At 41.3% G+C, this 27,248-nt stretch overlaps 2 protein-coding genes across 3 annotated transcripts in view; both read right to left on the bottom strand.

Annotated features, from left to right (window-relative positions):
• Window positions 1-6,650: 6,650 nt before the first annotated feature.
• On the bottom strand, window positions 6,651-22,338 carry phex (phosphate regulating endopeptidase homolog, X-linked). Its single transcript, XM_031850109.1, has 22 exons — window positions 20,817-22,338; window positions 17,683-17,739; window positions 17,353-17,514; window positions 17,077-17,160; window positions 16,105-16,331; window positions 15,141-15,209; window positions 14,148-14,264; window positions 13,876-13,959; window positions 13,435-13,577; window positions 13,178-13,271; window positions 11,581-11,709; window positions 11,245-11,346; window positions 10,925-11,002; window positions 10,690-10,793; window positions 10,538-10,596; window positions 10,049-10,103; window positions 9,563-9,630; window positions 9,328-9,458; window positions 9,125-9,190; window positions 8,676-8,780; window positions 8,459-8,535; window positions 6,651-8,347 (listed from the first exon to the last, which is right to left on the bottom strand). Exons 1-22 carry the CDS (start codon window positions 20,938-20,940, stop codon window positions 8,245-8,247), a joined length of 2,238 nt encoding a protein of 745 aa, XP_031705969.1. The 5' UTR covers window positions 20,941-22,338; the 3' UTR covers window positions 6,651-8,244.
• Window positions 22,339-22,965: 627 nt separating this feature from the next.
• mbtps2 (membrane-bound transcription factor peptidase, site 2) overlaps window positions 22,966-27,248 on the bottom strand; it is a 23,212-nt gene continuing 18,929 nt past the window's right edge. For both annotated transcript variants that reach the window (XM_031850110.1, XM_031850111.1), the window contains 6 exons: window positions 26,495-26,613; window positions 26,075-26,255; window positions 25,463-25,569; window positions 24,904-25,105; window positions 24,543-24,618; window positions 22,966-24,035 (listed from right to left, as the gene is read on the bottom strand). In XM_031850110.1, the coding sequence (XP_031705970.1) occupies window positions 23,813-24,035; window positions 24,543-24,618; window positions 24,904-25,105; window positions 25,463-25,569; window positions 26,075-26,255; window positions 26,495-26,613 (908 nt within the window). In that variant the 3' untranslated portion in view covers window positions 22,966-23,812. The remainder of the gene's footprint in view (window positions 24,036-24,542; window positions 24,619-24,903; window positions 25,106-25,462; window positions 25,570-26,074; window positions 26,256-26,494; window positions 26,614-27,248) is intronic.

Raw genomic sequence — 27,248 nt, 5'->3', positions numbered from 1 at the left:
TCACTCATGACTCCAAACACCACATCGACATTTAATTCAAGCTAAAGACCTGTGAAAGAATAGAAAGGATGCAAGTAATGCTCATAATAAACTACTGACCAGAAGCTCTTGAGCAATGAACAACTCACAACTGCTCGGTCAAGGTGTGAACATGCACCTCTCACTATGCGTGCTGACAAAAACAGTACATTTCCTCAAAATGACGAAAAAACAAGAAAGAACATCTGCGTGCACGTGTTTAATCCGTTATTCAATTAAGCCTCAATTAGCCTTTAATCCCCATTACCAGTCCAGAGAGAGACGAGCGGCGAAGAAATGAATGAGTAAGTGTCTCCCCCGGGGAGGAAGGAAGAGCAGAATAGAAAAATGAAAGACTGCAGAGATATAGGGGGCTCTGGGCAGTTTCTGATAACAAAAAGTACTAATTAGTGTCACTAAATGATTTATAGAAATCAGAATTGTGTGTGTGCATGTGTGTGTGTGAGGAACGTGGAGAGATGGAGTCCTTTGAAAGTATTGCCATTTTTACGAGGCAATTTTCTGCACCTATATATAGTCGAAAGGGGGAAAACCCTCCAGGAGTTTAAAACTGCAGCCAACAAATACACTAAGATACACTTACACACACAAGCTCTCTCACTCTCTCACACACACACACACACACACACACACACACAAGATTGACAGATGAGTGAAACAGTATAGGCAGCAAAGAGGAGAGCACCTCTTATGACTACTTTGGACAGGCTGTCACTTCGCACATGTCCGTATTTGGCCTCGGTCTTTCTTTTGCTCTCACATGGGTCCATCTTCCCTCCATCATTAAAAGGCAGCTACAGAATTTGGACGCGGTCGTCATGATAAGGCTCCTCTCTCAACTCCTACTCCTACGAAACCTGCCCACCATCCCGCGTCTTCCACCCCTCCCATCCCCCAATCCATCTGTTTTGGTGGAGGCCATCCATTAATAAAGAACCTGTCCCTCTATTTCCACTACTCCTCCTTCTGTATTATTTATTTACCCATCTATCCACAGATACGGTGGTCAGATATGATTTTCCGATTGGGACGCAGCAGGTCTAACCTTCTTCATGGGTGAAAACTGAGGGGAAAAAAACACGATTTCATCCAAATACGCAAGTTCTCTTCCAGGTATGGAAACAAGACTTTTGAGCTCTTTGAACACTGTCATTTTTATTATACCGTCACTTTTTATACTTCTACTTACTGTTTTACCATCGGTTTCCTTCTCTCAATGTTTTACTTACACATATTAATTTACTACATTCGTGTTTAGTTTATTCATTTTGAAATGAATGCACGCATGTCTATTATTCCATTCAATACATACAGTACATACATTACCTTCTGCACTATTATGTCTTAGATTCTCTCTTTTCTTTACTTGTGATTTTTCTTTACATATTTAATGAGCAGGGTTGGAGGGAGACTAAGAGCTCAGACTTGCATTGCCAAGGACTGCTTCTCTGTAACTGTTGTGTACATGACAATAAAAAAAATAACTTGAACATGTAATCCACTGAAGTTTATAATTAATGTGTTTTAGATCAGAATACTGAAAACTTTGACAACCACTTAATCTTCCAGAATAACATTAAGCAAAGGCCGTGTTTGGCAGCTCCTCTAAATTAAATGAAGTTAATTTGCTGAGCGTTTAGGTGTTACAGCAGCTGAGTCGCTCCAAATGCAGAAAACCTGTCTGATTAGAGGAATTCTTACTCTCATAATGTGATGGTTGGAGCAAGTCAGAAAAAAGCCTGTTGAAGTATTTGTTTTAATGTTAATTGCTGTAATTATCGACTGACATTACAACTTTTTAAACTGCATGAGCTCATTTAAGTTTAAAAACTTCACCTTTCAGACGGAAACATTTTACCTTCATTTTTTACATCCTACATTATCAATGGTCCCACTTGTCTGGTCTTTCTTTAGCTTTTTTAAATAACAGGACTGTTTACATTGGGTTTTTTTGTTGTTTAAAGCTGCAGCGGGCAGAATATATTGACATCATTGGGCAAACATTCCATAATAATCTTCCAGAATATTCTAATGCAAGTGATCGGATAGAAAACTAGACCTCTGCACCTCGTCTTGGCTCCGTTTTTAGGCTTAAGAAAATCTAATGCTTGACGGGAGACAATCAGGATCACAATCGGGATGATATTTGAAGTGAGTAACCGGTTGTTGCTGTATGAAGGATGATATTTGAAGTGAGTAACCAGTACTCGTACAGGTTGCTGTATGAAGGATGATATTTGAATTCCACTCTTGCAGAATCTAAAAATCTAAATTTAAAAATCATAGAATTAGCGTCACTATACTACAAATGTATCATTGTGTTTCTGGACAACTGATGAAAGTCCTTTTATCTCTGGTTTTGGTCTCCACCAACTCCTGAGGGAAATATTTGGCTATTTAGCTTCTAAATGCTGCACTGTGTTCCCCGGCTAGTTGCTAACTTTGTCCGTCCACCTCTCCAGCACTAGCATACAGTGTGGTTTTAGTGCTTTTACACTGAAAACCATTTGAAAACTGGATTAATGAGAGCAGCGAGAGAGAAGCGAAAGCGTAGAGTTGCAGCCCAGAAAACCAAACAATTAGCTGAAAAGGCAAACCTTTCACTTAGTCATTTCATCCATTATTACATTTTTTTTAAATTATTAGAGCTGTTTTAAACTTAAACAGCAAAACATTTGGTTACCATAAAATAAAAAAATAATTCACATATAATGTGGATCAGTTGTTTTTCCAGATTTACAAAACACTCACTAGACGAATGTCCTCAATACCATCGCCCTCTCCTATCTACCCATTTATCCATCTTTATTTTCCTCTCTGCTATTCCTGTCTTTCTATTTTCTGCATCCTCTTGGTGGTCAGCAGCATTCATAATTTCTAAATGTCATTTGGACGTTAGCTCATGAGGCCAGGAAGGAGGCTGTAAGCGGAGGGTGATGGAAGAGGGAGGTCACAGGGAGGGGCATGAGATGAGAAACACAGTAACGTCATCTTCATGGCCTCTTAGAGACTCAAAGATTCGATTACAGTTCCAGGCCAGAAACAGAGAAGATAGATGCAGATGGATGCAGATAAAAAGCATATCACGTGACTCACTCTGCTTCTCTTTCACGTACACAATCGCAGGGGAAAGCGGCAGAAAAAGAAAAAGTGTGAGGGAGCTGAGAGCAACAAGCTGGAAAAAGAGAACTGGAGGAGGCCCGATGACTTCACCGGTGCCTATGGAAAACCCAATTTGCTAAAAGGTCAGAATGCGATATCCGATAAGAGCCATTTTCACCTCTCAGAAAGCGAAATTTAATTTGTGATTACTGGAGCCATGTGTAAACTGTACACCACCTCGAAAAGGCGCAGAAGGCTTGTTTTCCCTGCTCTCTACTGGATAGAAACAGAACTGCATGACTGGACAGTATTTTTAGTGGGTGGCTTTCCTTGTCGGTGAATTTAAATGATAGTGATTTTGTCTGTTTTTGGACTGATTCACCTTCGCCTCTGACGGCAGAAATAGCAGCTGCCGTTAGAGCCGATATTGCAAACTGACATCCACTTGTTAGCCTTTTGCTGCTTGGTTTGACAAACCTGGAGGGTTTAATCATATATCAAGGTAGTAATATAAACAGTATACTGGGATGTAGTACTGTTTTTCTCTTTTGATTCAATTGGCAAACAGTTGATAGATAAAATAACCAGATTTGAATATCTGTTTTTGGCTAATTTAGTGAAATAATATTCAATAAAACTAGTTCCTGGAGGTTTGATAGTCTGTTGAGATCTTTTTGTGTCATTCTCCAGCATTCAGAACCATAAAAAAGGGTTGACACAATTTAAGTTTGGTCTTGATGGTGTACTGCTGTGATACAATATATGTTATATAGTACTTTGAAAGTGTGCCTTATTAAGACGGTTCTTGATGTTTTTATCTGTGCCCCCATTGTGTCTGACAGCGCTGCTCAAATATGTGAACTCGTCAGTTTCGGGGAGATCTTCTCTCCGTAAACCTGAATTGCTGAGGGATTTGGAATGTTCAGAGTCACCACTTCTGTTTTCTTTTTGCTGATCTTCAGTCCAATCTTCTGACCAAAATCACTGAGGCGGGATGTTTTCTCCTGCATGTGCCGATACCGGACATTAACACTCAATTGATGGGAGGGATTGGCTCCCGTGGGGTTGCATTGTGTTGGGACAGATTTTGATTAAAAATTATTACAATGTGGCAAAAAGAGGGCACTGCACACAATGCAAGCAGGTCTATCTAATAATATAGTAGACCTTCGTCAGGGAGTCCCAGACCTTATAATGACGGCAAATAAAGCAGACCTGTGCTTTGTCCTGGAGGTCACAAATACATTCAAAAATATAGGAAACTCTCAACATAACCCCAAAAGTAATAAAACAGAAGGAAATGATGCACAAAATGGAACATGCATGATTATAAAGAGCAGTTTCTACCCTGAAACACATGAGTAAACTCCGCCTCAGGTCCATATTAATGTCCACATCTCAACTCATTCCCCATTGAGGACTGTATGAGGGGTTTCTGTTGAGAACTATGATTATTAACACTACAGATTCTGCAGTCACTCACTATGAGACACCGGAAAAGTTCACTTCAATTGTGACTTATTGTCGACATTGTGGTTTAATCTAAACAGAAAGTATGTTCCATGTTTTGTCACTATACAACAAATAAGGAGGAAATATCTAGCTAACCTACAACTGACACGAACAAACACACTGAACAACCATTCTAACCTAACTGTAAAAAACTCAAGCATCAAGGTACAGCAAACAAAAAGTACTAAGAGAAGAGAAACTCACATTAGCACTCAGAGAAACAATTGTTGCAAGAGAGCACAGGGTTCTGCTGCAGGTAGTGCTAGAGGGCTAACACCCCGAAGCCAATCACGACAGACTCTGATCAAACCAGGCTCCTCCCACTTCCTGCTCCTCCCCAGACAGCTCCGCCTCTAAGACCTGCTCCTCCCGACTCCTCCAAGTGAACATCCTATGACGCTCTTTTGACAATGTCTGCATGCCCTCTTCTTTGTAATTGTACAAGTTCAACACCTTAAAAGCAGAGTGAAGAAACATTATGATATTTGATATATATGAAAATGTTTAACAATAAAATGTTGTGGTGACAGCTTGTTCTGCTGCCCCCAAATGGCCAAAAAAGGTCAAACTATAATGACATTTTAATTTAAAAAATACATTATTGACTTACAATTTGACCGCATGGGAGCCTTTAGAAGCAAGGGAGATAAATCTAAAGCCTGTAAGAAGGTCTTTTAAATCGATTGTCACGGTTAGCTCTAATTGCATCCAGTGCTTTTTGTTTATTGATTCTCTGCCCCTCTGTGACTTGATTTAAACAATATTTGCAGATTGGTGTGGTTTTGTTACAGAAGGACTGAATCCAGGGGACAAATCAGCGGTTTAATCACTTTGACTGTCATTTTCACGCCGCCACTAAAATAGATTTATCACAATTTAATGAAGTAATAGTACAAAGTGAGGCATTAGCTCATTATAAACTGCTCTAACGACACAGAGTATTCGAGGCAGCTGCAGGTATTGATTCTCATGTTGGTCTCTGAATAGCAGGGCTGACTGCAGGGGCTTTAGACTACAAACATATATATATATATATATATATATATATATATATATATATCACATATAAAGATACTAAAAATGAAGCTTGAATCTACTAAAATTACAGTTTCAAGTGTGTTATTGAAATATTCAAAATAGCATACTATATATACATATGTATATATAGACTGAACTGCTAGTCTGAATGTTAGGAGTATGTTGCAGAGAAAGTACCAAAAAAATGTAAACAAGATGTGTTTTTATATATTTTGTGCATCAGCGGTCGAATCTGCTGTTGATAATGAATATCAGAGTTAGAATGGCTGCCGGTGGCCTGATGCATGGTGCTGCTCACAAAGCTAGTAACAACGAAATCTCTCCTCGTTATCGTCCATCCCACTTCCTCCCACCAACACACACACGTTCAGTTCACACGACGGACTGTGTTTCAAATTGGTGTGTATAGATGAGAGTGCTGCCGGTGTTGCCACAGATACAAGTCATTAATGTCCCCCCCCCCCAAGACACACATGTGCAAACACACACACACACAGTCGTGACAGGTTCAAGTTGCCATGGGAACTGCTGAAATAAAGGAATGAGACATGATGTGTGCGATGGCAGGTCCGAGGGAAAATCAATGAATGGACACGCTCTCAGATGCAACGCCAATATCTTGATGACTTCTGTCCTCCATCCATCAGCACCGTCCATCCACTGTCTGCCCCCTCGCTCAGAATCTCCCTGAACACGCGTGTTCCTCGACTCACCTTATCAATCACAGAAAAAAGTTACGAGGTGAAGAGACAGCATAGTGTCTCGGGCTTTTATCAGAACCTATAAAGAAAGAAGTGCAACCCAAAAACAGCCACACAGTGAAACATAATAACATTTATTATGATGATGGAGAAGCAAAAAATCATCCCATTAAGTTACAATAAGATAATAAATGAAGGAAAACAAGAATAAATGAGCTAAAACATAATAGTGTTATCAGTTTAATTATTTCCGCTGTGGAGTTGTGGATGTTTGTTATTCAGCGTTTCAAAATAAACCTTTCTGGTTGATTAGAGAGATGCTTTTTTTGTAGCGCTGAAAAGAAAACAATCTATTTGTTAATTGGCAAAAAGAATTGTCAACAATTTTGGTTATTCGTTTTAAGTCATTTATCAAGGAGAAATAGGTAATGTCTGCTGTGTTCACTGCAAACTGAATACCTTAAGGTTTTAAACATGGACAGACAAAACAAGATGTTTGAAGACATGACATTGGGCTCTTGTTTTCTTGTTTTACGTTTTATTATTTTATTACATTTTTTTTAGACCAAAAAATGAATCTTAGAAATAATTGACGGATCAATCGGTAGTGAACATGTGTGTCAGTTGCAGCCCGACTGATTGTTCAACTGGAATCAGTTCGGGTTGAAACTATAAGAGTGCGTCAAGAAGCGGAAAAAAAGAAAAGGCAGTCAGATAAATGTGAAATGAAAAGACATAAAAAAAAAAACATTACATAACATTTTCTGGTGACAATTATTTTAATCTATAAGACGAAACCTGAACATTGAGTTCAGGAATAACAATCGTGTATTTTAAAGATTACTTCTGATATGCACAGGAAATGTCCTTCACGTTTCCAGTGAAATGTTTTTATTGGCTTGAGTGCGCCTCAGCAGTGCAGTTCAGAAACAGGAAGAGAGAGAGCATCTTGTACTTTGAGTTCCTGTAATTCAGTCAGTTTATTTGCCTCGGGCTGAGCTGCAGCAGAATGAATATAAATGTCTGACACAAGTCAAAGTGGAACAGAAACCGAGACTCAGACGTATCAAAGGAGAGCCCACACGCGCACACACACACACACCTACACACAAACACAACATATCTTAAGTAGTTTAACCTCATATTAGGTCTTAAAAATATGACACTTTGACATCAGGTACAAAATTATGATACAAGTTTTCACAATTATTTAAAAAGCTAAAAATTAGGTTTTAAGAGATAAAATTGGACTAAATATTAAACGTTTTGCTTATATTTATGCTCAAGTATAAATTAATTTTGGCTTCTAATGAATCCATGCAGACATTGATCTGATATATCTCTGCACACCATAGTTACCATAATATTTGACATACAGTATAGTTTCCTGTAAAAAATAACAACAAGAAACTATTTGTTGTACCTTTACTTTAAAATATACATTTTTTATTCCTATTAGAAAGGTTCTCGAGTCATCGAGTCACACTTACAGTACATAGAGGGCTGTTGTTGCAAAATGGGGCCGCCTCTTTTCCCAACATTTCTATAATTCATAAACTATGGCCCTTAACAAAATGTCTTCAGTCATAATTTATGTAGAAAACGTACCTGTGGAAAAAGTTAAAAATATGTTGCAGTAACAACTATACAGTAGCCCATCAAGAAAGGCTTTAGTCTTTAACGTTTCCCACTCTTACCCGAACATAAGTGTGTGTTTTCTGTGAGAACAACTCATTTTTCATTGTTCCCACATCATGTAAACTACGTCTGCTGAGTCCAGCTTCATCTGCCTCTTCGACAGACGTCCTGCTGGCAGCTCTGACCGGATTCAGGGTGAAGCCGAGGTTAAAGGTCACCACACCCGGCAGGACTCTGCACCTCGGTTCATAGCTGACGACTCGGGGCAGCCGAACGCTTTCCGGAACTCTTCGTAGTTGCTCATCGCTCCGATAACCCTGCAGGGCAACAGTGATGGTGAAGGTCAGGTTGTAAAGGATTGTGTGTGTATTCATCAGTGTATGTGCGCGTGTGTGTGCGCGCGTGTGTGTGTGTGTGTGTGTGCTCACCTGTATTTCGGCGGACTGTGAGCTCCACTCTGGACCTGGTCCCTGGCTGCTTCTGGTCTGTATGAGTTACATCTCACCTACAGAGTACATTTGACACACAGCTTCAGATTATATAGTTTATAGATTTTATAGGAAACTGCCAGTATATTCAGACATGACAACAGAAACGTGGCATTGGCAGAGGGGCAAGACCTAGTTTGTGACTGCGTGTCCTTACATGTGCATAGCTCAGGAAGAACAGCTGGTTGTTGTTCAGTCCGACTCCAGGCAGCCGAGACTCCTCCACGCCGCCTCTGCTCTCATCTATCCACCGCCTGTATGCCTGCACACAAACATAAAGGGAAAGCTCGGGCTTCTTAACGTGGAATGAAGAATTTTATAAACATTTTGATGAATACATAAACCCTAAACAAATTACAAGCTCAGGTGCAGCCATAAACACAGGTGTAACTAATTAAAACAAGACACGGGAAACGAATAAGAGCGTCCACGCATTGATACTGGTGTTCATGCTGGCACATTAGCATGCAATAAAATCATTAACTTTATTAGTTCCACCATACATTTTCCATAAGAAAGGTCAAAAACATCGGCCCTAGTTTTTTGCAAGATCAAGACGATCTTTTGTTCTTTGGTGAGAGCGTCATGTATGAAAACACATCGTACCCTAAAAGCCTCTCTTATTCCTCCATTGTCTGCTACGTTTTCTGCCAGAGTCCTCTTTCCCCGCACCTACGGAACAAAACATACACACAGCACAGGTACTCCTTCACCAGCTGTTTACACAGTTAATACTGGATCGAGGCGACCTCATCCTGACTTTCAGGTAACTACTTTTGAGCTCATTTTACCGTTTTTCAAACTCTTACATTTAGGCCTGCCTCCTGCCAGTGGTAGCCATTATACTGATCCACCATACACTGGGTCTTCTCATTGAAGGCTGTTATAGACGAGTTGGTCCACCAATAGACCAGGTTGCCATTTTTGTCATACCTGCGACCTGTTCATGAAAAGCATCACACACACACAAAGAAATCCCTGCAGCCGTGTTAGAAATCTCTGACGTTATGTTGTGGTTTGTTACTCTTGGCGTTCAGTATTTACCGTTATTGTCAAAGCCGTGTGTAAACTCGTGTCCCACTATCACCCCGATGGCGCCATAACTTAGAGACCTGGGAAAAGACCACAAAGTGAAAAAATCGATCTTGTTCCGAAAAACAGTTGCGTAATATTTGCATACTAATGAAATGAAACAAAAGTTTGAAAAAATATATATCGAAAAGAAAAAAAATGGGCCCAGTGTGTAAAGACTTCTTTCATTTTATAACCTGCTGTACGATCGCATTGAGGATTACATCCCCAAAAAATAGGACTAAAAAACAAATGAAAAATTGAACTGATTACAAACTTATGATTTATGAGCTGTAGTGTCATGATCTGTGGAGCACGAGGTATTAACTTATGCTGTTTGTCCACAGGACTTACCACCACAGCTCTTCTCTGTGGCTCACGGCAGAGTAATTATAAAAGCATGAGGGGGCCTTTTCCTTCGGTCTGGAAGTAGAGCGTGTCACCTTTCTTTACTCTCACCTCGGATACTCTCTTCCCCAAAAGAAGGGTTTTTGAAGCTCTCCAGCGGGAAATCCTAAATGAGAAGATGAAAACAGTTTTTCTTCTGCGTCCAGACAGGATCCATTTACTGCAGAAAGTCGGGTAATTGTTTTTTCTACTTCAGCCTGTGTGAGGTTATTTGTGATTAAAAAGTGTGATTCTTCATGGTGGGTAACTATTAAAAAACAGATCACATTTCACCTGTTTTAGACAGCGCACGTCCTCTCTTGTCAGTTTTAGTTAGTTTTTAATGCAAATTCCCAATTATTTGTGACATTGAAATGCCGACTCAGCCAATTTAAAGGAACAACAATACCCCAGATAATACATCCACGGCAGATACTTAATTGATTTCACTGAGGTGCAGTGTAGCGTCATGTTGTCTGGACAGAGCTTCAGAATTGAACAACTTCTGAATAATTAAACTGAATGTCGGTCTCAGCAAACAATCATTATGTTGTATCTTACTGATTTGATTCGTCGAGGAACTGTAGAAGGCGTTCACAGTCGTTGGGTTTGTGAACCACCTGCAACACACACACAGACACACACACATTATGGCATGTCAACCAGGAAGTAAAACACAAAGTGTCAAGTGGACAGATATGAAGCCCACTCACTCTGTACGTGGGACGCTCTTTCGGAGCCAGGCGATATCAGATTGGGCAATGAACTTCAACGTCTGCATCACATTCCCGTAGTAGTCCTTCTCACTGAACCTGAGCTAAAACACACACAAATGAAGACACACATTGTTAAGAACTGCACTACTTTACTTTTCAAAAAGTAAGCACAAACTTAAGCTCAAGGTGGGAAAATATACCATCGGGAGAGGAAAGTCAACTTGAAACAAACCTGCTTTAAATCTTCATTGAGGTAGGTGTCGTTCAGAATAAACTCGGGATAACCAACTTTAGCCAGGACCGCATGAGCCTTGAGAGAGCGAGACAAAGAAGTGAATGTGATGAAGAGTTTAGATTTTTACATAACAGGAACTGAACAGGATCAAAATCTGTTTCAAGCAATAAAGAGTCACGGCCACGATGCCCTGACAAAAATGGCTTTGTAACATAAGAATTAAAGAGATAGTTGGAAAAATAAAGATGTAGCAGCTAAATGCAGTCATGTTGGGGTTTTTTTAGGTCCCTATTCCCTATTATGTCAGCTGTTCCTACCTTCTCTATTGCTTTCTTCTTCGTTGGTTCATCCATCCAGTCGTTCTCCTTCTCCAGCATGTCGATGAACGCCCAGCGAACGCCCTCGATCAGCTCCTCCATCTGAGGAAACACGCACTCAAATTAACTACAGACCGTTTACAGAGAATGCATTGCCACATAAACACACACCCGCAATGACGCAGATGACACAACATTAAATGTCTGACATCATTTCCAGGTGATGCGTAGACAAAAAAACACTCAAATCAGTACACACATCTGTTACAGATATACAAAAATCTGAGCACTTGACCCACGATTTAGGACATGATGTCATTTCCAGAGCACACGCACCATGTGTTTCTTGTCCTCCTCGAAGTGTGTGTTGACAAAGAGGCGCCCGGTGGCATAACCAAGTGTGTTCTCGACGTAGTTAACACACTTGTCCCAGCGCGGGGTCAGGGAGGTGGTTCCTGTGGTTACCTGGTGGGGGGGGGGGGGGGGCGGAGACAGAGATGCAAGGTGACATTGTGTCTTCCTCCACATGACCCTAACTTAGAGTGTAAGAGTCTCTCAGCCTGTGAATCATCACTTGGTATGGGGAATGTTGGGAGTGATATTTAAGTATGACACATTTTTTCACATATATCATAATTTGTGTTCTATAACGTTCATCTGGAGCTCCCTCTAAGCACTTCAAAGTAGAAAGACGAAGCATTTAAAATGAAATAGCTTTCTTAGCTCTCTAATTACTGTTATGAACATTTAGGAACATAAAACCAAAGACTGAGAAAAGTTAAGAGTGGACTTACATTTTTTTAAGGCTTTCATTATATGAAGCTGAAGATGTGTCCATTGCAACTGGAATAAATACGCATACTAGTTGCACAGTAAATGACCGTCCAATGAGAGTGTTTTAAATCTCATCTCAAGACCTATGTTTTCTCAAAGGCATTTTTTTGATGCCCTGATTTGTTCTTATTCTGTAGATACACTTGTCTTTGATTCATATATTCTGTTTCGTCTGTTTTTGTAGCTGTGAGGCACTTTGTGACACTGGTTTTGAAAGGTGCTGTGAGTTTTTACCAACCGACTTTCAATACACAAAGGAAATGAAGGAGCTACTCACAGCTACAAAACATTTAAACAAAATGCAGCATCGTTCAGTTTGACTTGATATTGTTTGGGTCATATCTTGTCTTACCTGTAGGTTCAAAACAGTACAAGCAGGGCTGAGATCATCTGAAGAGGTTTTTAATTACCCATAAGAAAGGCTGTATTTTATTAATTGGATTGTCATATTTTATTAAATTGTATTTCCGATGCTGTTTCAAGGCCCTGTTCACACTGCCAGGAATGCAAATCTGGTGGAAAAATATTGAATCCTTTATTGATTTATGTCCCAAAAGTAATCAAAATTGAATTCACCGAGTCAGTTTTGATTACTCAAAATCAGGTTGTTAAACACCAAATCCAATGGTAGCTACAGACCAGAGTACAAGTACATGATTTTTTTTGTATATTAGCCGATATAAACAGTATAGTGCAAAATCAGTATGTAGCACAGACCGATGACTGCTAGTGTGGAAATCTGGACAGATCTTTAGTGGTGCGTTAAAGGTTAGAGAGTCATCCGTAGTTGCATTTGGGATTAGTTTGGTCGGGTAGATTTATAGTTTGTTAAATACACTAGGAATTCAGGCCTCCTCTTGTATAAAGTAGAGATACGTATGTTGTATAATTCAAACCAAATTCCAGTGTTTCACAGCCAAACATGCTGTTTAAGGTAGGACAGCTACAAGAGCTACAAACCATGCATCTTTAAAATGTATTTTTTTTTTGATAATTTAATGAGTTTTTACCCCACAACACATTTAATTCTCAGTTGATCTAAAAACGTAACAATCTCCAAATGTGGACATATATTTTGGAGGATTATTTCTGTACCAACCCGAGCAAAGTCCAGGTATCTGTAAAGGAAACGCCGGCTCAGGGTGGTGATCCTGGATAAAACTGTCCTCCATTGTACGTAGTTAGCTACAGTCCTGGAGAGAGAGAGGGAGAGAGAGAGAGAGACATTAATTAAGTGCCTACATGTAATCTCATTATACACTATAATATACTTATAATGAGAGACAGGAGACCTCGAGCCCCACTGTGTGCTCATCTGTCTGTATGTGTTCTCTGTCTGGCTGCTCGTGTGTGTACCTGCTATCTGTGGTGTTAATGAGCTTGAAAAGTTCTTTGAAGTACTGCGGCGCTCGGACAATAACGGACTCAGAGGGGGAGATGGACCGACCCGGGTCGACTTTAGACTCCACCACAGCTTTTACAAAACCCAGCCAATCGAACTGCAGACAGACGGGACATATACAGTAGAGGTTACTTATAAAACATGTAGGTATACCACATGTATTTAAACAAATTGTGTTACTTTTCCGCTCTTTTTTCTGACAGAAATAATGTTTTTTTTAAAAGAGTTGATGTCAGTTCCTCAAGTTATGTACATATCATTTTCGAACTGATGGTAAACATGTACTATTTTACTGATCAACCTGTTATGACGTCGACATTGTCTTACTTTCGAGAAACAAGGGGAGATATGAATTGATTTTTGCTATTTAGATGTGTTGTTGTTGTTTACAGTACCTGTGGAATGGAGCTCTGTAGGTCAGAGAGTGACCATTTGTTGTACATGTTGTCACTGTTGCGGTTTTCATAGGGAATCAGGATCTGCAGACACAATGAGCAATGTTATACAGACATGACTGTTCCCAAATTTAAACATTAAGTCACTTTGAATAATTTCAAATCAATTTAACTGTTAATAAATGTATTAATTAGCTCCGGAGCCATTGAGGCCTATCAGATCATCTCCATACACTCGGTGGGATAATATTCATCTGACGGGACGTCTTTACATGAGCGAGTTTGGTCTCGAAGTCGAGAGTCTCTTTCATCTGGGTCAGTGCTGCTTTCTCTGGAGCGCCCAGCATGACGGCCGTATCTACCATCAAACTCAGCAAGGCGGCACGATACTGGAGAAAGAGGGGGAGAGAGAAAGAAGGAGGGAGGAGGAGGGAGAGAAGCAGAAAATGGCAGAAAGACAAATTTCATTTAATCTCTCATTGCTGTGAGCTACTGTCACTACCGAACATCAGACACCATCAGACATCAATCAAGGCCTTACAATCACACTCAGAAACTATTGTGCAGCTGTATCAGAATGTGGTATTCATTAACATTCATACTTGTTTTATTATTATCTGTTTTAAGGGACAGACACAAAGAAAATTAAACAATACCAGTACTAACACCATTTACAGTACAGCTTGTGCCCAAATGGACTTAGGAGAAATGTACATACAATATAGATTAATCTAATATAAACTACACTACAATACAATTAAAAATGATACAAAACACAAAAAAATAAATTCAAAATTACCAGAGCCATCATGGTAGATAAGATCCTCTTTAAAAACGTATCGACCAGGTGCCAGATCGTCAGCTCGCATCCAAGAGGAAGATACAAAAATGGCGGACACAGCGCCGAAAAAGCGCAAATATAGCGGACGAAGGTTGTTTGTGGATGAAGTATGTTCTTTACAACTGATAGTAAGTCGCTGCATGCTAATTGCATTTTTAATTCAGACCTAATGAGGCAGCTATCAGTATCAGCTGACTCTTCTGCAATTCATTTCTTGCATTATGGCTCTCTAGCATTTATAAGAATGTTGAGTCTGGAAGACGCAGTTGTTCAGATAAAAAAAAAAAAAACTCTAACTGTATTTCATGAGACTGAAATTCTTTTTTGCTACAATTCATCACTCAAGCAGGAAGGAAATAGCTGCAGGAAGAGGAGTTTTTAGATGACAGGTAAAACAGGGGTGAAAGATGAGGCAGAGACTCACCGCCCGGGCAGAGGAAGTGTTGGTGATGTAGTCTTCCCTCGAGGGCAGAGACAAGGACACCTGATCGAGCTACATGAAGACAAAGAGCATAGGTTATCTTCTGCTACTCTTTGGGCGGGATTGTTTTTTTTCTAACTTTAAAAAAAGTCTGAGAAATGTGACTGAGCAAGGCACTGAATCTGCTTACATGTCCACGCTAGTGGTTCAGCATCTTTTAGTTACAAAGATTTGAACACAAGTTGTTAGATGTTACTTATCCTCCAGGCAACATTTTACTCCGTTTTTCACTACTGTACAAAAATCATTATTTAAGATCCATCACAGTGAAGTCTTACTATCATTCAATCAGAGTTACTGTTTTGAATCCTTTTCCTTGTGTGTTTAAAACGGCTCTGACATCTTAGATTTGAGTTGGTTGGTTCCCATTTGAGCTTTGCATAATAGATGAGAAAAACAAAGAGCTGCTAGTAACCAAAGTACCAAAACATTTTTCACACCCAAATCTATTAGATTGTTCCTTTTATTATGTCTTAGAATCAAGCATTAAAGAAGAAGAAAAAAGTGGTAAAAGTATTCACAATATGCACTTAATTGAAAATCCACAAAACCACGGGTATGGTCCTTTAGAAAAATAGTTCCACATTTAAGGAAATATGTTTATTTGCTTTCTTGATGACAGTTAAATGACATACCACTCATATCTGACAGCTAAATATACAGTAGGGCAGCCAGTTTGCTTATTTAGGACATACAGTGAAGACTGGAAATGAAAGATAAAACAATCTAAAAGTGTATATAATCTTATCAGCACCTCTTAATCTCATTTTTTTGTTTAATTGTATTCACAATACAAACTGTAAAAATCACAATTCATGGTTAACTCGGGGTGTCGGACAAATAAGCATATTTTCCAAAATGTCAAACAAAAAGATTTTGAAAATGTGCGTGTCAGTGGATGTCTAACCTTGATGACGTATTGTAAGGATTTTTTGTCATCGGGGCTGACGTACAGGCGAATCAGGACACTCTTACTGTGCTGGTTCCTCATCTCTGTCAGAGTCTTCAGGAGGCTCCACTCCACCGCCGACCACTGGTACTCCCCGCCGAGCCCATCCCCCACAACGGGCCACCGAAACTCAGGCTGTCTAAGTGTTTTCAGCATGGGTTTGTTGTCCAACTTCTCCAGTATAGCTATATAAGCACACACAGGAATACAATTAAGTACAGCATTTTGATTTGTTGTTTTAATTATTTTTCATGTTTGTATTCTTTTTTTAATGCTATTTCCCCTTTTCCACCTGATGTATCTTATTGCTTTTGCTTCTGCAATGACCTAGATCTGCCACGCGGATCAATAAAAGCTCATCTTGTCCCACTTTAGTCTATCACTGTGTCTTTGTGTGTGCTCTTGACTTACAGTGCCTTTGTGAGGACCTGTTTGGAGACATGGAGAGTGGGGACAGTTTTGAATTGTGAGGACATTTGGGCTGGCCCTCACTTATTCATAGAGCTACCTGAGTGTTAAGATTTGGTTTTTGGATTGATGAAAGAATTGGCTTTAGATTTAAGTTGAGTGTTAAGTGTCAGGTATGTAGTTGGGATGGTTATGGTTATGTAAACAATCCCCACAAGGCTGAATGCGTGTGTGTGTGTGTGTGTGTGTGTGTGTGTGTGTGTGTTTGTAGTACTTACACTCTGGGTACAATAGGTGACATTGTGGGGACTATACTTGATTCGGGGACTCACCTCCCTTTAGCAGTTAGGATTAGGTAAAGGCTAGGATTAGGGTATGAATTTGTGTTATGCATCTTGTGGTTATGGATATGGTCAAGGCTAGGCTAGGCTAAGTCTCCAAGGAATGGATGTATGTCAATGCAATGTCCTGTTAAGTGACAAAACCAAGTTTGTTGTGTGTGTGTGTGTGTGTCGGACTCACTCTCATTCATACAGGAGCGGTAGAGGATCTTAGCTTTAGTCACAGCCTCCAGTTCATCAGGGTCTGAAGGAGCTTCTAGTAACTCTGGCAAAAAAAAAATCTGTCATAACTCACAGCTCCAAAAATAACCTGTACCTGAATCAAAGTCTCATTTCTTTACAGATCATTCTCATGTGTTTACCAAAAGTATACAGCTAGTTATTTTCTTTTGATAGAACATTCATGTGTGATTAGGTCAATTTTGTACTTTCATGGGAAATTTGTGGGCACACACACCTTTGAGTCGTAGGTCGACATTCTGTCGCAGCCAAGGGTAGATGCCATACGAGGAGGAATCTTCAGGGATCGGGTTCTCCTTTAACCAACTGCCACAGGAGAAACTATAGAAGTCCTCGCAGGGGTTAACGGACTGATCCATTTTACTCAGAACAGACCCCGCTACAAGAAAGAAGGAGACAAAAAATAAAAAACACAACCCAGAGAGTTGGAATAAAAACCTTTGAGTTACAACTGAAATACCTCATGCTCAACCAGCTTTACCATACAAACAATAGTGGATGGTCAGAGCAATTGTACGTGACGTGACTGTTTACCAGCACTCCTCACCTGCTTCAATGCATTCTGGGGTCAGACAGAACTCCTCCTGACTAGATTTCTGAGAGACTAAGGAAGAAAAACAAGAGTTGTTTTGAACAAATGTAGAACTTTTTGGTTGCATGCATGTTCTTTTGCAGCTCCGACCCACTTCACATCCACTCACATTTAGACCTCTGCTGTTCGGTGGCCATTGGGCAGTCGTTGGGATATTGGCTGCTTTGCTCAACAGAACCTCAAACGTAGTTCTTGAGCACACATTCACATAATCGATGTATTGGCAGAAAGTATTGCAGTAATAGAACTGACAAACCAGGAAAACTTACACAAAAACGGCATAAACACAGGCCAAAGTGCAGTTGATACAGCTGGAGGGCAGTCAGTAGATTACATTTTTAACCTTATGCCTGCCTGCAACAAAGAAAGTCCCCACCTACAGTCGACTTTTAGCTGTGTGATATAGACTCATGCCTTAAATCACAAGCAAATCTTTGCAAAACATACATCAGATTCTAATTTAAACTTGACCGACAGCAGAACGCCACAATACCACTCTTTGTTTACGCTACTCACAGTGTGACCACAGGTTTCCCTGTTCACATCCCTTCCTATAAGGTGAATGTAACCCTGCTTCTCTGACCTCTTGGCAGAAATCAACCATTGTGTGATGTGGCTCTGAGGGCGAACAGAGGCAGCACAAGCCCACGAAGTGAATGGACAGATTTAGAAAACCAAATCCCCCCTTTGTGAACGGATGAGTGGAGCGTTGCGGAGCTGCGCCGTAATGTCTGACCTCCGAGGTTGACCGGTCTCGCTGTCTAGCTGCTTGTGAGAGTTGCTCAATGTTGCGTCCACTTTCAGTAGATACACATACTTATAACTTCAACCCTGCGTGACCACTTGGCCTGGAACAACCTCAACAACCCTCCCCTGAATGCTCCGACAGAAACATATACACAGGGCCCAGGGGTTTGAACACCGACACAGATGTCTGAGGCTCCAGTGTCACGGCTAATACCGACCTCATGTTCACTACTGAGACACCAAACAGTTCCCAACAACACAAACACAAACAGACTTTTCAGAAGCACATCTTTTCAGAAGCACATCAATGCCACCACAAGAATGTTGTCTCCCCTCAAACTAAAAAAACAATACTTACCCCACCCCAGACACACACACAAGCAGTGCACCCCTCCCAGCCACGACCGTCCTCACTACGGAAACTACTCAACTACTGACTCTTTAAGTTCAACATTTTGGGAAATACACTTATTAGCACTTTGCTGCTTTCTTCTGAGACGATAAGATTGATATCACTCTCATGTCTGTCCGTTAAATTTGAAGCTACAGCCACGAGCCAATTAGCGTAGCTTAGCACAAAGAGTGTAAAGAAGGTGGAAACAGCTTGCTTTGCTCTGCCCAAAAGTTGATTTCAGGCACGGTGCCAGGATTTCCATTTCGGAGGGGCCAAAGTGATTTTGGCGGGGCCTTTTAATTACAGAAGTTAGTATTGTTAGCCTTCCTTTGACGGTTTCCAACTGGTAGTCTCGCTAAAACAGAATTGATATCATGAGGTGGAAGGCGACTAGCATTTCTGGTTGATTATGACACTCAATGCAGAGATAGGTTAATATTTCCCACAACAGTTTGTAGGCTATTTATTACAAGCAGCACACACGGGTATACTTAAATCGTGCTAAAATGAAAACATAGAATCTATGTTTATTTTTTGCTGTGGATTGTGCGGAACATTACACCCATTCACTTAGAACACCGACATTTTAATTCTATTTAAGGAAAAACCTTCTTGCAGGAAGAGAGAGGGATCGACTGTTGGGTGAGCTAGATTGACCTTTAACGAGAGAGAGAGAGAGAGAGAGAGAGAGAGAGAGAGAGAGAGAGAGAGGCGCACTGTGATGTCAATTCATAAGCTTTTCTCAACAGAAACGGTCGACGCTGTCAAAGCAATAGAGAGACAATCGAGTCATTTCAGCGCTACCGTCAGACTTTCATGCATTGTTTTCTGGGCTCTTCTGGTGTCGATGCATTTTCAGCTTTTAAAATTGGACAGCCTGAATACAAACGCATGAAAATACTCTTTTGATTCTTCTGATTACATGTGACATATTTATTAACACTTCTCATAGACACAGTGACTTTTATTTATTACCTTTTGATATTCTATTTGTAATAAAATATCTCAGCCAACCTTCGTATCCTGACATTCTCATCTGAGCCACTTCTCTAAACTCATGGACAGCAACTCCAAAAAAAATAAGGGAAGTAGCTCGATTTGACTGCATTGTTCCATTCAAATGTTTTTCTCTGACAGCAGGACATATCTGGAATTCTCCACCTATGGAAATAACGCATAATAATAATAATAGAGCATATTTCAAATCCAACTGGAGGTTTGGTTAGATCTTAAAAAATGGATTATTTCTACATTGTTTGCATGTTTTATAGCCAATTGTCTTTTACACTGTCCTTTATCTTAAAGCATTTTGTGTCTTAAGTTGTTGTTGAAAGGTGCCGTAGAAATAAACTTTCCTAATTTTATCAGATCAAAGTATTTATACTCTTCCATTTCCTCTCTTATTTCTGACGTTATGTTATGAATCATAACTTCTTTGCCTGTTCTTAGCCAATTTATCTCCTGACACATCTATATTAAAGTTTTTTAAAACTACAGTGTTAATGTGCGCTGCCCCCCCTATAAATAAACCAAATAAAAACACACCCCACCCCTTGCTCTGCCACACGATTCCCTGCTAGTTAATTTCACATTCTGCAGGAGATAATACCCACAAAGTGACAGCACACATTCTTTCCTCTTTTTCCCCAGAGTTCAACTTAACTCCCACGGTGCATAACGGAGAGTAGAAGGTTCTGCATGTGTGCGTGGGTGTGTATGAAACCGTATATGAACCAAAAATAGTTTGAACACAAGTTACCCACAAGCCCTCCACAAAGACCTTTGCTCCCACCAGCTTGCTTGCATGTGTTATTTACAGTCTGCATGTACTATAATCTGAGGACAGTGTGCAATACATTTCCACTGAATTCCTTACAAATTATAATGCAGGTTGAAGAAAAATGTGTGTGGATCTCTTTGTGTGTGTGTGTGTGTGTGGTGGACTTACCCAGTATGAGTGCAAGCAGCAGGGCGGCACAGAGACACACACACATGGCCAGTGCTATCTTGTAGAGACGACTGTTGCCCCTCTCGGGTTTTACCCCACCACCCCCTAAACGCTCCAGTTCCATAACGCACTGCTACTATTTCACACACATAAATACACACACGCACACGCTCACACACACACACTCTCTAAAAACCTAACTCTTCAGCACTGAGAAGATAAATCAGAAAGTAAAAATATCTGGAAAAAAAACAAGTTTAGGGACAAAAGTAAATCCAAAAAGTTAAAGTAACATCTTCCTTAAATTACACACTTTCTCTATGTAATCTGGTCTCTTTCCCAATTTAACAGACTTTATTCACTTTCCCCTAACTGTCTCTCTCTGCTGCCATCTGTCTATCTGTAACTACTCTAACTTCACTACAGCTCTTCAAACAGTGCCTCCCTTCATCACTCCTCCTCTCCCCCAACACTCCTCCCATCCCTCCCTCCCTCCCTAGGACAGAGCAGACCAGGCTTACCAGTGATCACCAGACATCATTTAATAAAATGAAACCAGAACATATCTGTGTTTAACCGTGTAGCTTAAGGGGCCGCTGACCGTGTGCTCTCTGCAGGGTGCTCTGCTAGAAACGTTTATCAGATCAGACAGTCAGTTGCCAGAACAAAATTAGACACACACACAGAGCGCTGATTACAATTGATTAATCTGATAACGATGATGAGATGGTCCAAACGCATCAATAGTTGCTTTGAATAGACAGAGGTGGTGATGAGAATGACACCACGGATCCTGATTGGTCCCTCAACCTCCCCCTGCTGTGGTGAGAAACTCGTTTTTGCACGTGCTCATTAGGGTTTGGGGCGTCGGCCGCAAAAAGACCTTATATAGACGTGACTTCCTGTGGTGCTTAAAACACCCATTCATCAAGCAGACACATCGACCACTATGCTATCGTTCACCATTGTGACTCACAATCACTTGTGTCCTGTTTTTATTCTTACTGTTTAACATCTCAACTATGGGGCCCTTTGCTGTAGTTTTGATTGTGTCAGTCAGTTTATATGACCATTTACCTCAAAGCTCAGCTGTGTCCGAGTACAGTAACAGCCTCTGGCATCACTGCAGACTCTTCGTCCCATTACCACAGAGGCCGAAGAGTTCATTCAGGGGCTCATCTCTCAATGTGAAGCAGACAGTCAGAACATGCCTCCTTTCTGGCCTCTCCTCCTCCTCCTCTACATCATCCTCCCATGTCTGTTTACACAAACATCCCTCCAGGCTGTCATTAGCACAAGATAAGCTAACCACAACACACATGCAAGGACACATCATTTCACATATATCAGGGAGAGAACATCAGCCTTCGAAATAGCTTATCTGAACACAAACACACACGCCAACAAGAGACGCCAACTCCTGCATGCAACAGGGTCCGATCCGCCCACGAACCCCAATTATTCAATGACAAAGGCTCCCAAAAGGCAACGATTTTAAACCTGCTGACAGAGGTGTCTGCTCGCCGTTGGTAAACACACCTCTGTGGCTGAAGTTGAAGGCCGATCAGTATTTATGCGTCTGTAGGAAACACCCTCCAAATTATAATCTGTCATCTCTCACGCTCAGGAAACATAATCACTGCAAGACTTCCTGAAAGCGCTGAAGAAACACTGCGGTCTGGAGCTGTTACTAAAAGTGTAGTGTAGTAACATGCTGTGATTAAAACCACAAAGGTGCGCTCTCCCGAGAGGAACACCGGGCTGCCTGCATGTTGCACATTTAAAGACCCTTTTCAACTAATATAAAACTAATGAAAGCATTAAATTTCCTATTAAATGTTAGAAGATGTTGAACTACTAGTGAGCAATATTAAAAAAGGACACAAGGAAACTAATAAAGGCCATGGAGTCCATACCCGTCTAATGCTAGATTCATATGAGCTGATATATAATATGAAGAAAGATTTAACTACAAAATGAAACAGGGAATAAAGAGTAAATAAATAAATGTTTCACTCTGCACTGGTTAGACACTAAACTGCATTTTGTTGCCTCGGTGCTAACCGTGACAATAAAGTTGAATCTAATCTAAAAAAAATCGAATCTAAATAAACTCGTTGACTTATAAAAACAGTTTGAAAGACAGCACTTAAATTAAAGCAGTCTTTTTATTCCACAAATACACAAGTGTGACACACGACCAGACAGTGAGCGGCCAAGAGAGTGAGAATGAAACGTACACTTAAGACTAATAGTTAGAAAAGGTTCAAAGAGAAAGTCGTTTTCCCAGCAGGAAGAGAAAGACACTTAGCGGAGCAAATCCGTTTCACTTCCAAACGGGACCGCCCGCCTTTAAACATTTGTTCGATATTACAAAATGTTGGCGGAGTCATCTTCATTAACTAATGAATGCACACACGTATAAGAAGCTAGTTTCTGTCACATCAATAGTAGGTAGTACATTTGTCGTAGAGATCCGAGGTGTTGCCATCCATTTGCCAATAACTGTAAGGCTTTTCAAACATCTCTTCTCTGACCAGTCTAACCTACGTGAGCATCTCTCTGCAGCACACCGAGGCCGAGACGAGCGGCGCGTCTACAGTAAAATATGGCATCTTTGTTAACGACCACAAGACGGCTTTCCCTCAAACTGTCAACACATCACAGGTATTAACATTTGGAAAGGATGTGCAGCCTTTGCAAACAGTCACAGGACAGTGCTTTGCGGTAAGTGCATTATTTATTTGTGTATGTGCTTTCTGAGTAAATATGGCGGCAACAAGGTGGAAGAAGGTTGGTTATTGTTTTCCCTGGTGGTCCAGTAAAGCCTTAGAGGCAGAGTGATGTTCTGCTCGGGCGGCACTGCTGGGTAATGCAGTCTGCTCCCTGTAATGTTCACAGTTAGATGGTCCACGCGTGTCGAAACGCATCCTGAAGAGAACAACTGTCAGTCCACACGGGGGATTACTCATTTCGGTTTTTTGTCACCGCTGTGGCTACCGCGCTGTGACCATCCACAGGCCCAGCGCCACGTTGGCTGCCAGCAGGGCGCTGCCCGCCAGCAGCAGGAAGAAACCAATCAGCTCGCGCTTTTGGCGGTCCGTTACCACCGTGACCAGCGTGGCCTCCAGCAGGGCGTTCAGCATCCACTGACCGTCGAGAGCGAAGCACGGCACGGAGTTCACCACGGCTAAGGCGCCGGAGAGGGACACCACATATCTGAGAGACGGGAGGGTTAAGGAAGGTACTACTGTATGAAGTTCACCCTTCATCTATGACACGTCACACACACACACACACACACACTGAATGTTTAGCTTCTATCCCACCAGACACAAAAGAATATGCGTATAAAAACAGTAACGGCAGTGAATGCAGCAGTACTGCAATCAGAGAAGTCCACATCTATGCAGCAAAGGGTTAAATCCCTGCTCTGAGTCACAGCAATCAGACTTGTGAAGTTCATCGGGTCTGCTGACTGTGGAGCAAAATGATGAGATGTTAAAAAGGGGACTTTTATGTAGAAATAACAGACACCAGACTATGTTCATCTTAATGCTTCATCACCAGTTTGAAGGGTAAAATATTCATCATTTAGACAGAACAGATGGTGCTCTGCCAAACAAGGGCTTGTATTACCCTTCTATCCTTTAACATTGTTTGTTCCGATGTTGAGTCAGTCAACTCCTCTTACATCCATCAGCTCTCTTAAACATGGAAGGATACTTGCAGAAGGTCTCCAAGAAGACGGGCAGATCCAGGTGGAGGAAACCGAAGCGCGGGATGAAATTGGTCAAACTCACTGTGGAAAGACAACACGTGGTCACAGAAAGAGCTGATCCATTCAACACTCAAGACAACAAGCCTCTTCTTGCCCCTTTAATGCAAGACACCTAACGACCGGAGAGTCAGCTCAACACTGTAAACACCAATTATACGAAGCTCACGTCTCCTTCTAGGAGTGAAAAAGTATCTCGTTGCAACTCTTACACTGAAATTACAAGAATCAAATATTATATATAACTTTACAGTAGGTATTTCTATCATACATTTAATACACTTCTACGTCTTCATAAAACAAACGTACCGGCGTACTGCAGGTGCGGCGGATACCCCACGAACAGCATGTGTGTGTTGGGCAGGTGTGTGACGCGGATGAAGCGCGTCTGGTTCTCCAGAGACGGGGTGACGCAAATGCCGTCGACGTGGGCGTGCCCGTCGACACAGTCGGCGTCGGTGCGACACACCTGCGTCCCCGACACCATCTTACGCACCGGCATGCAGGCGTACTGCAGCCACAGGGGCACAGGAGGAAAGCATGAGAGGGAGCCACATACATCCATTTGCTCCTCGGTGATGTGTGCTACCCCGTCCTTCTTATATCTCCAGTATTAAGATGCTATGTTTATCTTTTAACACTACAATGTTGAAATCTGATTTCGTGCATCATTCGTTGTGAACTTAACTCATGTAGTAGCAAACACCGTGGCACAAAATGGGAAGAAAAAGGAAGTGAATTGAATAAAAGGAAGAAATATAAATATGCTTGACCGTCTGGTTGGAAACATGCTCACATGATGAAGCCGTCACAAAAAGTCCCAGCCTGTCTGAATGTATGTGTGTGTGTGTGTGTGTGTGTGTGTCACCTCTCTCTCTCTGCTGTTCTTGCCCGGAGGTCTCATGTAAGAGAAACAGAGGTCTGTCAGGCTGTTGTTGCTGCAGCAGTCCATCGTTCCATCCAAACGCTTGAAAGCTAAGAAATAGGAAAGAATAACAAAAAGGGATGAATGGAGGCTGCAAAGTAAAAGATGGATGTTTGTCAGTTGGTAAATGCACTCATACGAGATGATTGGACAAGGACAGAGCATCACACACTTCATGACATAAGTGACTAGCTCTACATGAAATGATGGTATTTTGATACAGATGAAAGTCTGCCACTGGAATAGTTGAGGACCACAGAGAAGCAACAGGAGCTCTGATTGGCCAGCTGTTGAGCTCTGACCTCACACATGACTCCAGCTTACAGCTGGCCAGTCACAGCTCCCGCTGCTGCTCTGTGGGTTTGATCTGATTCAACTCACAAACTATACGTTAAAGCAAGAGATGAGTTATGTTTCTTACATTTATTACAGTGAGATGTCATTGAATTAACAAAATCAAAGTCTCTACTGCTGACTCTTGACTGAATCACACTCGTCTTGTTTGTACTTTGACAGAACTGTCGGGTGCCATCGCTGTAAGAACTGCACACTCACCTCGACCGTGGGCCCAGCTGGGCTGCAGGCTGGCGCCGGGGACACAGTACCCGGTCTGTGGGGTGTGAGAGAGGTGAGTCAGGCAGCTGCTCCAGTCCTCCACTCCCCTGACAGGACAGTCCTCCAGCCCGGTCACTATGTCCCCGACGGCCAGACCCCGGGGACCGTCAGCTGCAGAGCCCTGCTCCAAAGACACAGGCAGATGTAGAAACGAGTTCAAGAGACATACTTTGAGGGTTATATGAATGTGTAGGGAGCACATGACATAAATAAAGGTTATTAATTACTGTGACATCGGAAAACTACGTCACTAAGTCATGATTTTACATTTTGTTCCTCACAGAGTAAATGTAAATGTGACCCACTAGGCTCAACATTTAGATAAAAGGATTCACACATTTTAAATCCTGCTGCACTGACCTGGACGACCTCGGTGACCAGCGCCCCGCCGCCGGTGGAGTACACAGGAAACAGTAAGAAGGGCAACAGGAAGAGGAAGGCTAACGCTGCCACACACAGAACAAAGTTGTGCCACACTCCTGGAGAAAGAAAACAGAAACATTTTACTTTAACTCTCTTAAATTGTCTCGTTATTGAAAGATTATTATTCCGGAAATGTCCAAAGCACAAAGGGGCAAAACAAAGGATTTAAACTTGTCAAATATAACCGTGAACTCCACACACTGTAGGACGTCGTGGCAAAACAGTAGCCGCTGCGCACTAAAAATATCGGTCTATACCGTGCATAAGGACACATTCATCCACAGAATCCACGTGAGGTCATGTCTCATGGCTTAGATCTTATTTCCTCAAACATACAAAACATGCAAAGCCATGACTCAAACACGGTGACAGCATGGAGGCATCAAGCAGCAGGCCACACAACGTCAGGAAGAGAAGAGCGGAGGATAGCTGGAGGAAATGGGTTTCTCTTGGGGAAATCTTGCTTTAGAAGATTTAAATTTCAGACCTAAAGGGTGCATGCATGCATGCATATACGCATATATATATACGCATATGCATGCATGCATGCATATACGCATATATATATACGCATATACATATACGCATATGCATGCAGGCATGCATATACGCATATATATATACGCATATACATATACATACACATATATATATACACACATATATATATATACACACATATATATATATA

Source organism: Anarrhichthys ocellatus, unplaced genomic scaffold (assembly GCF_004355925.1).
Source record: "Anarrhichthys ocellatus isolate YVR2014 unplaced genomic scaffold, GSC_Weel_1.0 scaffold10, whole genome shotgun sequence".
Taxonomy (NCBI): Eukaryota; Metazoa; Chordata; class Actinopteri; order Perciformes; family Anarhichadidae; genus Anarrhichthys; species Anarrhichthys ocellatus.
Note: the sequence above shows the minus strand (reverse complement) of the source record. Positions and strands in the feature narration are given on the sequence as shown.

What these genes read in the sequence shown, in the direction of transcription:
- phex (XM_031850109.1), bottom strand. Translation starts at nt 20,940, where the DNA reads ATGGAACTGGAGCGTTTAGGGGGTGGTGGGGTAAAACCCGAGAGGGGC. An exon ending in ACACTTCCTCTGCCCGGGCG is followed by an intron (nt 14,265 to 15,140) that starts GTGAGTCTCTGC and finishes CTCTTTCTCCAG; the next exon opens with TATCGTGCCGCCTTGCTGAG. An exon ending in TCGAGACCAAACTCGCTCAT is followed by an intron (nt 13,960 to 14,147) that starts GTAAAGACGTCC and finishes TTGTGTCTGCAG; the next exon opens with ATCCTGATTCCCTATGAAAA.